Source organism: Equus asinus, chromosome 16 (genome assembly GCF_041296235.1).
Source record: "Equus asinus isolate D_3611 breed Donkey chromosome 16, EquAss-T2T_v2, whole genome shotgun sequence".
Classification (NCBI taxonomy): Eukaryota; Metazoa; Chordata; class Mammalia; order Perissodactyla; family Equidae; genus Equus; species Equus asinus.
In genome coordinates, this window is record NC_091805.1 from 28,257,753 (window position 1) to 28,270,050 (window position 12,298).

General features: G+C 33.6%; 1 protein-coding gene across 11 annotated transcripts in view; it reads right to left on the reverse strand.

Annotated features, from left to right (window-relative positions):
- The window catches only part of EVI5 (ecotropic viral integration site 5), a 217,276-nt gene that overhangs the window by 62,182 nt on the left and 142,796 nt on the right, over positions 1 to 12,298 (reverse strand). For all 11 annotated transcript variants that reach the window (XM_070486836.1, XM_070486834.1, XM_044748907.2 and 8 more), the window contains one exon: positions 7,261 to 7,356. In XM_070486836.1, the coding sequence (XP_070342937.1) occupies positions 7,261 to 7,356 (96 nt within the window). The remainder of the gene's footprint in view (positions 1 to 7,260; positions 7,357 to 12,298) is intronic.

A 12,298-nucleotide genomic window follows, 5' to 3' on the forward strand; every position in this document is an offset into this window, starting at 1 on the left:
CAAGAATCACAGCAGGAAGGGTCTTGCGAGGAAAACCAGAATTTGAACTTTGTCCTGAAAGCCATGGGAAGCTACTGAAAATTTTTAAGTGATGAACAAGTATAACTTTAAATATATAATAAGCAGAGTTATAGGAGGCAATCGATCTGCTATTAAGAAAATCCATAAAACTATCATGACAGTATCTCTAATACTAAAGAAAAAAAATTTCATTTTAATCCTGGAAAGAATTTAAATTACAGAGTGGGTTCTCATACAAACAACAAAATCTCATTTTAAAATCTTCTCTATGCCTCAATTTCCTCAACTATAAAATGGGGGTATTAACAACACTTATTGTCATATGGTTGTTGTGAAGAAGAAATAAGTGAATATACTTAAGTGGCTAATAATACTACCCGGCATGGTTTCTGTGTGTGTGTATGTGCTTTTATTTTATTGTATTTTTTTTAGGAAGATTAGCCCTGAGCTAACTGCTGCCAATCCTCCTCTTTTTTCTGAGGAACACTGGCCCTGAGCTAACATCCATGCCCATCTTCCCCTACTTTATATGTGGGATGCCTACCACAGCATGGCTTGCCAAGCGGTGCTATGTCCACACCCAGGATGCAAACCGGGGAACCCGGGGCTGCCGAAGCGGAACGTGCGTACTTAACCGCTATGCCACTGGGCCAGCCCCCCTGGCATGTTTTAAGTGTTCCATGATGTTAGCTATTAATACTTTTATTAGTAGTATCCTGGAAAAATTAAAGGTACAAGTAATAAGGTCTATATTCCCAAACATGGAAAATATATAAAAATAAAGAGTAAGTTAAATAGGCTTACAGTGGACAGAAATAAGCTCACTCAAGTATACATTTTAGTAAAAACCAAAAAGTCAAAGCATCTTAATTTGCAGCTATATATAATTCTTGGAAAGGGATAAATTCATTATCTTGGGTGGGTAAAAACTGTCTTGAAGGGAACTCAAAAACGTTTTGCACTTTCAGTTTGTTGTAATTTTTGGAAGCCCCTACAATGCTGAGTGTGATTTTTTATATATGATCATCTATGAGATGTTTTTCTGGAGACTAGTTAGGGAAGAGAGAACATGTTACACAGGCTTTCTCATTTAATCCCAACAACTCTAATGCAGGTAACTTTAGGATCCTTAATTTTGAATGAGTAAATAAAAAAATCAGTTAAATAATTTGTCACAGACAAGACAGTTAATAAGTGGTTTGACTTCAAAATCCATACTGTTAACCACTACAAAATCTCCAGCAATTATAAGAAAACAAAAAGACATAAAGTTTTGACCACAGAGTCATTTAAGATTCTAAAATCCTCTTGTTCCTATTAATAATTAAATTTTTTGATCCTTTTTATTCTGATTGGGATGTATCATATTTATTTTTGCAGCCTCCTTAACTTTCATTAGCTTGAGACATTCAACCAGAAAAGCTAATTTTAAAGCCTGCTTTTTTAATATAGTTATTAAAATGTCTTTGGTTTATTGTAATTGTGCAGTTAGCAAGAAAAAATAAATTTCTCCTTTAAAAGAAAAACCTGGCATTATCTCACATGTAACTAAAGCCATTAACACTAACAATAAATGTATATGAATTTTTTAAGGTTTAAATTCTATCCAACCACATTTCAAAGAAGGGATCCAGACTCATTCCTTCTGTATAAGGATAAACACATTTAGGCTGAGTCTGAATTCATTTTATCCTTCCTAACCAGTTGTGACCTAATGATAAAAGAATGTATGCAAATTGATACATATGTGAATATACTAATGATCTCTGAATTTAAAAATTTTGAACACTCAAATTACATACATTAAAAATCACTTGTAGAAACAACAGTAGATGAGTGAATTATTGTATTGATTTCATTTCTTCAAAAACAAATATTTGAGTGATGGTTATACACCAGGAATTATATACCAAGCACAGAGGAAACAGCAACTTTACAAGACAGGTGAGAATTTTTCTCTCATAGAGCTTCCATTCTGGTAGAGAATGTGAATAACAACAAAGACGTATAATTTTTTGCAAAAATTAGTGATTTTGAAGATATATAAAGCAGCATAAGAGTATAGTAATTAGAATAGGAATATTATTTTTAGATAGAAATTTGGCCAAAGGAGCTTTATCTAAGAAAATAACAAAGACCTGAATGAAGTGAGAGGTTTATATAGTATTTAAAATTCATAATGGTAACACTGAATTGTCAAAAAAATTAAAATGATATACTACATGTTATCACAGTGTTTTTTTTATTTAGTGGAAACTTACAGTCCAATCCCTTAATTTTATAGGTATATGATCTGCTCTAAACAAGCATTATAGTAGAATGGTGACTGAAATCCGCCAATAAGTGTCATTCTGTTTGAGAAGGAGGAAACTTAGGTGATACCTTTTGGAAACAGTTCTAGGAAAATGGCTAAAATTTGAAAGCTGCAACACTTAAAGAAGATTAAATTCACTGTGAGATATTAATATTAAACAGTTCCTCCAAAGACAGGGGGAAAGGCATTATTATAAAGAATATTAAGTATACTACAGATGTAGTCATCTCAGAATATTAACATGAAGGCAGATTACAAACTTTGTCAGACCTCAAAGTTTCAAGTTGAGTGAAGAATCTTTGAAACAAGTTTAATAAACTTCAGCCTCAGAAGTCTATCTACTACAGAATATTACAGTGTTTGAGTATTTATTTAATGTGTTTCCTCATCTAAATATGACATTTACAAAAGTATAATTTTCATAACTACATTTAAAAAGCAGGCTTTAATTATATCAAATAGATTACATAATAATATAATTTATTAAAAGAAGAGTTTGCGAGAATTTGGTTTTTGGGAAAACATTTTACTCACAAGAGAGTTAACAGTAATTGAAGAGTTGGTCTGAAGAGATTTGATGTATAAAAATATTTGACTAAGTTGAGTTCTCCCCCTAGTGGAACTTGAAAATGACCTAAGATATTTCCATGACTAAGAATAACCTAAAATGTATCATTCTTATAATTGAAAAATGAGTTTCAAGTTTTAACAACAGATCTATTTATGGATCTTAATCTGCATGTAATAAATAAATAAATAAAAGAGTGAAAGTTAAATCATTAAGACTTTTACTGAAAACACATTTACTAAACATACTAATCACAAACTAGCCAAGGAGAACTCAGTGAGCAGAAATAAATAAAAAGCAGAGGACTAGAGGGTATAGAAAAATATAATTTATGGAAACATAGTAGCATGTAGAAGGGTACTTGATTTTGAAAAAATGTGAGAATTTTGAAAAGAGAGTGTGTGAGTGTGTGTGTGTGGAGACGGTGGGGAGGTAATGGTGAGAGATGAAGCTAGAAATTCAGGTTTGAGCAATAGTGAAAAGACAAAACATTTTATGCTAAAGAGTTTTGATGTGATTTGGTACGTAAAAGGTAGTCAACAAAAGTTTTCATGTTTTAGAAAGATAACTCTAGTAGCTCTGTGGAAGAGCTGAGGTTAGAAAAAAAGAAACTGAATAGAAGTTACTTATGTTCAGTTAAGTGGAGGCAGATGAATTAAGGGAGTGGCAGGAGGAATAGAAAGGTTATGAAAGATTAAAAAAAAGTGTCTGAAATGATTAAAATGACCTTTGATTTAGTATTAGATTTACTCAGGACTTTTATCCTTTGAAGGAACTGAAGAGTTGAACAAAACACTTTAATCTATGAATTAAGAACCATCTGAAGGCAAATCTACAAAAGTAGATGAGCAGGTAAAATGTTAGTAGGGATGTTAACTAGCACAAGCACTTTGTAAAATAATACGGTATCATCTAATAAAGTAGAAAATTTGCACACTCTGTATATACAGCCTTGGTATATACGGTAGAGGGTAAGAAAAGCATAAGTGAAATTCCTACTAGGTTGAAGAATTCGATAATAGATGATATCACTGACCAAGACTTGAGACACAAAAAAAGAAAAACATTTTGGATGGAATAGGAACACATCTGATATTAAACATGTTGAATCTGAAGTACCTGTACCTGCCCAGGTGGAGCTGTCTACTGTCCATTAAAACCACTGGTAATATTCATCAAAAACACCACCAACAAAAGACAAGTCACAGCGTGAGAGCAGGTATTTGTAAAACATGACATCAATATTGAAGGAACTACATATCCATTAAAAAAAGACAGACAACCCAATAGGAAAATATACAAAAAAGACTTTAACAGGCACCTTACGAAAGAGGAAATCCAAATGGCCAATCTTATTAGTAATGAGGTCAATGGAAATTAAAACCACAATGAAATATCACTGCATACTCACCAGACTGGCAAAAATTAAAATATCTGACACCAAGTGTTAGGGAGGATGTGGAACAACAAGAATTTTCATATGCTGCTGTTGGGAGTTTAAACTAGTACAAGCACTTTGGAAAATACAGTTGAAGATTTGCATGCTCTATGACCCAGCCATTCCACACCTTGGTATACATGCTAGAGAGACTTGTGCACATGTGATCAGTATAGTGGACAAGATTGCTCACAGTCACAGAATTGTTCAAAACAGTCCCAGTGTGGAAATTCCCAAATGACCACTAATATTACAATGAATAAATACATTGTGATGTATTCATAAAATGGAACAAGTACAACAATAAAAATGGTAACTCTTACTAAAATAACATTGAACAAAGAAAGTAGAGACAAAAATAAAAATATTTAATATGACTACACAAAATTCATAAGCAGGGAAAACTAAACTGTATGGATCAGAGATACATAAAAAGATGACAGAACTATAAGGAAAAGCAAGGGAGTGATTACCATAAAATTCAGGATAAGGAAGTAGGGTGTGATTGGGTACACTTTTGGGGTACAGGTACTGTTCTCTATAGTGGCTATATGAGTAGCACTTTTTACACTTATTATAATCTAGCTTTGTTTATGAACTTCTCTGTATATTGTGTCAATAATTTTTTTAAAAGGTTTAAAAATTATTGGCTAGGGGAAACATGCTAGGGCTGGAGATAAATTAGGATTCATTGCTATAAAGATGGCTCCTGGAGCCATGTAAGTGAGACTCTTCATTTCAGTACAGTTTTTAAAAAGCCAAAAATTCTCCGAGGAATACAAACATGAAGAACTGATAAAGAGTGAAAACAACAGTTAAACAAGAAAGAAGAGAGTCAAAAGTGAGTGATGTAACGAAAGCCAAGGGAGGGGAAAATGCAATGAGGATGAAGTGGTCAACAATGACAAATGAGATAAGCTCAAGCAGGATAAATATTGACAAAACACCAGTGAATTCGGCAACTAGGATTCCAATGACACTTAAGAGCCATTTGATACTAACATACTCCTATTGATAGTAAAAATTGTATGCATTTTCTCTCCTATTTTTCAAAAATGACATATGTTACATTTCATTTTAAACCATGCAACATACCAAGTTCTTCATTTTAGTAAGTATTTCAGAATCAACAAAAAGAGTGATTTAAGTCTTGCTATTTTGTGACTAAGATGTATAGAAATGTGGCAAGGTTTTATAATTTTCTTGATATTAGAAAAGTACACATTAAATCCAGAATTGCATATGATAGCATGATTTAAATAGCTGATTATAAATATATTTTGCAGTCAGTTTATATCTGAACTTTTTCTGAATATGTGGTATTTTATGGGTAATATTATCAATAGAACACAAAGGATTTTTTTATAAACCTATGGAAATCATAATGTATTCTTATTACTTTTGACCCAGATCAAAAGATGAGGCTATAATATAATATGTGAGTTTTAGAAATTAACTGAATTTTGAATTGAAATTTAAGGACAAAAAGATATTTCAGGTGGGAAGAAAAGTCTAGATGTTGCATCAAAAACTGTATTATAGCTTGGAATAGAATATAATCAAAAACTTTGAAAGAAATAAGATTTTAAATATAATACTTTGCCCATATTAGAAATGTACTACTTGGTATTGTACAGTAAGAAGTAGGACATAAGAAGTGACAAAACATTTATTTTTAAAGCTTTGAAACTTCTTTTGAAAATATGGAAATATGATAAATTGTCATTCAAAAATGGACTTTGAGTACAGGCAACAAAAGAAAAAAATCAGTAAGTTGGGCTTCAACAAAAATAAAAACTTTTGTGCATCAAAGGACAACAGCAACCAAACAAAAAGGGAACCGGTGGAATGGGAGAAAATATTTGTAAACCATATATCTGATAAGAGAGTGACCTTGAGAATATATAAGGAACTTCCATAACTCAATAATAATTCGATTAAAAAATGGGCAAAGAACTTGAATAGAAATTTCTCTAAAGATATATAAATGATTTGCAAATAAGCACATAAAACGATGTTCAACATCACTAATCATTAGAGAAATGCAAATCAAAACTACAATGAGATGCCATTTCACACCCACTAGGATGGCTATTATAAAAAAAAAGAAAACAGAAAAGCAACAAGTGTTGGTGAGGATGGGAGAAATTGGAATCCTTGTGCATTGCTGGTGGGAATGTAAAATGGTGCAGCTGCTGTGGAAAAGAGCACAGCAATTCCTCAAAAAACTAAACATAGAATTATCACATGATCCAGCAATTCCAATTCTGGGTACATACCCCAAAGAAATGAAAGCAGGAACTCAAACAGATATTTGTACAGCATGTTCACAGTAGCATTATACACAATATCCAAAAGGTGGTAGCAACCCAAGCATTCATCAACAGATGAATGGGATAAGCAAAATGTGGTATACACATACAATGGAATATTATTCGGCCTTAAAAAGGAAGACGATTCTGACACACGTTACAACATGGATGAAACTTGATGACATTAGCCTAAGTGAAATAAGCTAGTCACAAAAAGACACTGTATGATTTCACTTATACGAACTACCTAGAGTAGTCAAATTCAGAGACAGAATAGAATGGTGGTTTCCAGAGGCTGGGGGAAGGGGGGAAGGAGGAGCTGTTTTTGCTGGGTACAGAGTTTCAGTTTTGCAAGATGACTAGAGTTCTGGAGATTGGTTGCACAACAATGTGAATATACTTAATGTCACAGAACTGTACACTTTAAAATCGTAAATTTTATGCTATGTGTATTTTACCACAACAAAAAAAACGGACTCGGAAATTAATAGGTGTTGAAAATAGAATCACAGTCATTAGGATGAAGCTCTAAGTCATTGTCCAGGTGCAGAGGGAAGGGACACAACTGCACTACTTTTATGTGTACTTTATTATCACCATGTGGTACCTGGATTTCCAGCTCAGCAATGTGCTGCTGTAGCTCAGCCACGGCAGCTATGCTATCTGCTTCCCGGAGTCTCACAGCCATCACTTCTTCCTTGTTCTAGGGTGGCAAACAAAAGAAACCAATAATAAACCACATAAATATAAAATTAAATAAATAAATAAAATATATAAATATAAAAAATTTTTAAAACATATAAATCAAACCAGTAATAAAACATAAACACTTGTGACCTGTCTCAACTTTAGAAAATATCAAATAGACCCATGATTAAATGAGAAAAAAGCTATTATTTCCTGAACTTGATATGAAGTGAATAAATATATAGAATAGCATTACATCTTAAAATATTAAGAAACACCCCTCATGTAAATATTGCTCAAAATTTTTAAATTAAAAATTAACTTAATGAATAAAAATTATTAAAATTACTGGTCACTATGAAAGCTGTTAATTTTTTATGCAAGAACAATTATTGAGAATTTTCAAACACAAATAACTAGGACAATAGATTAACAGAAAATATGGATACTAAGAGTGAGCTAGATAATATTAAAAAATTATATTCTTTCTGAGGCAATAAATGTTAATGAATATTTACATTACACTACAGAGAATAATAGAAATGAATTACATCACAATTCTGCATAACATTCATCTCACCTCAAACATTCATACTACCTCAAAATTTCACAAAGGGAAAACTCTAAAACCATATTCTAGAGTATCCATGCTAAATAATACTGATCCAGAAATAACAAAATACGAAGAAAAGGTGGTAGAGAAAAACGGGGTATGCAAAATTATTTTGCTCCTCCATTAACTTCAGTTGAAATTTACCAATTACTTAGTATCAAAAATGTGCAGCATGATGATCACAGGAGAAATTTAGCACCTGACAGTACTATAATGTCAAAATTTTAAAAAACATTAAATTTAGTAAAAGTGTAATCACTAAACTTTTAAATAAAAATTTATATTTATTCTTGTATTTCAGATATGATGTTGGTACTTCACTTCAAATACTGCTTTAAATATTTTTCCAATTTGCATATGGCCAGGACATGAAGTCTCTATACCCAGTGCTGTGCTGGTAAATGCTTAACAACCAGCTTTCAGGGAGGGGCATATATGCACGCGTGTGTGTACACATATGTGTTCATGTATAAGTTTATTATATATTTTAATATAAACTGACACAGAGGACGTATAGTACACAACATACAGATAATAAAGATATACAATACAGCCACGCGCTGCATAACAACGTTTCGATCAATAATGGACTGCTTGTACCATGGTGGTTCCATTAGATTAGTACTGTATAGTCTACATGTGTAGCAGGCTATAGGATCAAGGTTTGTGTAAGTACACTCTTATCATGTACACACAACAATGAAATCACCTAACGACACTTTTCTCAGAATGTATCCTCACCGTTAAGCAATGTGTGATTGTACTCATTATTGTAAATTCTATATAGTCAATATATTCTCACAGAATGCTTCCACTGATTTTTGCCAAACTCTTGTATCCATAAGCTACCTATGGTTGAAACTGAGGAATAAGTTAAGTTTTGATATGACTGTTGGTTAATTATTTTTGTTTATGTTAGAGAAATGAAAGAGAAATGCAGAAGACGTTAAAATTTTACCCATTTGTCAATGATGTGAGCAAACTTTTTACTAATTCTGATGACAGTAATCAAAGACTGGAGAAAATTTCCCTAATATTTTTGCGCTATTCATAATGCAAAGGCTGAAGATGCAACACACTGTTAAATTTTAATCTGCATTAACAGTCCAGAGCAGGAGTCAAAAACTTTTCTTTAAAGGGCCAGGAAGTAAACATTTTAGACTTGTGGGTCATACAGTCTATCACAACTACTCTGTCTGCCACTGGAGTGTGAAAGTGGCCACAGACAATACATAAATGAATGGGCAAGGCTATATTCCGATAAAACTTTATTTACAAAAACAGTCAGTCAGATTTGGGCTATGGGCTATAGTTTGCCACTTTCTGGTCTAGATAATCAACAAAACAATAAATCAAGCCCTGACTTGTAGTTTGCCAACTTATGTGGTGTAAATACTCCCACCATGGCTCCTTTCAAGCTGCCAACATCACATTATTGAACACAGAGTTGGGAAGAAATGTGCAGTAGCACACTATTATAAAGCATTTCACAATAGGTATAAACCTCAAAAGCACAGACAATAGTAAAATGTAAAAATAATTAGGAAATGATGACGTTTGAAAGTATTTATTATCTTTGTTCTACCATAATTTGTTTCATTATGCTATATAATTCAATTGGTCATATGGCTATTTAACATCTGTGTCACAAAATTCCTGAAAATCTAACAATTTGTTATCGGTTCTAGCAAGCCTTTACTGGCTGGCTCCAGCACATCACTGTGTCTAAGTTTAATAAAACTCAAATCTCATCCTGTCACTCCTTTATTTTAAACACTTTAATGGCACTCCACAGGTCTTGAGATAATATCCCAGGTCCTTATACTGGTGTCCAAGATTTTACCTAACAGGCTTCCTATTCACTGCTCTAGCTTCATATCTTACCACTATTCCTCTCTACACTCCCCTCCAGCCAGAATGAACTTCTTTTAGTAAAAACGACCAACCTGTTGTTCTTTCTCACTTCTGCTCTTCACACATGCTATTCCCTTTGCCTAGTGAACTCTCTGTTGCCTTTCCTTAATTAACTCCTTCACATCCTTAAGGTCTCAGCTTAGTCATTCCTTAGTGAGCCTTCCTTGAACCATTACTCTAACACTAAACTCCCATTATAGTGTCCTACATACCTTTTCAATCAAGGCACTACCCATACTGCCTTGTAACTGTGTCTTTACCTGTCTATATCCTTTACTAAGAGAAAGTCCTCGAGGACAGTGATCTCTCCAACAGCCAGCACCAACTTGTAACCACATGAATGAGCCCCCTAAAAAGCCTTAAGCTTTAGCTTCAGCTAAGCTTTCCAATGACTGCAGCCTCATGAGAGACTCTAAACCAGAACCACTTGGTTAAGCTGTTCCTGAATTTCTGATCCACAGACACTCTGGGATATTAGTACTTACTGCTGTTTTAAGCCACTATGTTTTAGGGGTAATTTTTTAAATAGCAGTAGAAAACTAATACATTTATACTGTACTAATTTTACTTAACATTGTATAAAAAATTATATCAATCACGTAAAAACCCAAATATTTGGGCATCAGTTTTCCCCTAATCTTTCCCCTCTCCAATTTAATCTCCAAGTCTTGTTGGTTCTCTACAAAAATAGATCTTGAATTGATATACTTGTCTTTATTACCACTGCCAATACCTGGGCCCAAGCTAATACCTCTGTCCTGTACTATTACCTGATGACCTCATATCACATCTCTCCCCAGTCCCACCTCAAATCCGTCTCCACACACAGTGGCATGTGTGTTCTTTTAAAAAATAATTAATTGCTAGAAGCAATAGCCCCTAATAAATGCTAAAATTACTTGATGAAACTTCAAGGATACTTGTGTGGCCTCAAACAGTTCCCCCAAAATATGTGTTCATTATCGCGGTGGTTTTAACATATGTCCTCAAACTCTTTGATCCTCTTTCCTTCAGGAGGTGTGGCTTAATGCCCCTGCTTTGCCCTCGAACTGTGGTCTGGACTTCGTAATTTGCTTGTAATGACTGGAGTAAAAGAGGAAAAAAGCTTTGTAGTGGAAAAAGCTGGCAGAGATCAACTTAATCAAATGACCAAGGTTACCAGCACCAACGCTAAGACATATCAATACAATAAGCCCCTGACACGGTGCGCTGAGAAGGACACTTCATCTCTGTATTCTCTCCTAAAATACACAACCTCAGTCTAATCGTGAGCAAACATCAGACAATCCCAAATTGAGAGGTACCCTACCAAATATCTGACCAGTATTCTTCAATAGTCAAAGTAATAAAGAAAAAAAATACTGAGAAACTGTCACAGATTAGAGGAGACTGAGACATGATGGGGAAATCCGAATAAAGTCGGCAGTTTAGTAATAACATTTGCCAACATTCATTTCTTAGTATTGATAAATGTACGATGGTTATGTAAGATGTTAACATTAGCAGGAGCTGATTAAAGGGTATATTGTGACTCTATCTTTGCCACTTTTCTGTAAACACAAAATTATTTCAAAATTCAAAGTTAAAAAAAAAATCTGAAACAAATACGGCAAAACAGAAAAAAAAAATCCTATCATATCATCTTGCTTTCCTACTTAAAACTTCCCAGTGGCTTCCCATAGCACTTAAGAGTAAAACCCAAACTCATTACCACGGGCTATAAAAATCTCTATGGTGAGAAGTGGAGTCCCAGCCTACCTCCCTGGCTATATCTCATTCAGTTTTTCATTATATACAAGACTCAACAACCAAGTTCTTTTCTGCTTTGGGGTCTTGAACTCTGTGATGCTTTTCACGCAACGATCTTCCCCTGGGTCTTCATGTGACTGGTTCTTTCTTCTTCCTGAGGTCTCAGCTCTGATACCACCTCCTAGCACTCAATCTTAATTCCCACTTCCCCTTAACTCCCAGTCTACAGTACATCATTAGTAATGATTCATCTATTTTTACTTATTGTCTCACTAAACATTGTGTCCATCTTCTTTACTACTGTATCCTCAGTTCCTACAAGAGTAAATGACAAACAGAAGACGCCCAAATATTTGACAAATACATAAGTAGATGCCATTGTTCTCTGAAGTTCCATAATCTCACCTCCTCCCATCCCTATTTGAGAATCACTGTCCTAGAATATGTAAATTATATATTTATATTTATTTAAAATGAAAATATTTGGCTACACACTTTGTAAATAACACAGTGAAGAAACAGGTACTATCAAGTCCTGCTGGTCAAAGTACAAAATGGTACAACCCTAAGGAGGGTTATCTGACCAAATCTATAAAAAGTACAAATGTATTTACCCACTGACCAAACAATCAATTTATAGGAGTTTATCCTATAGAAATGTGTAGCTATACCTCTATACATC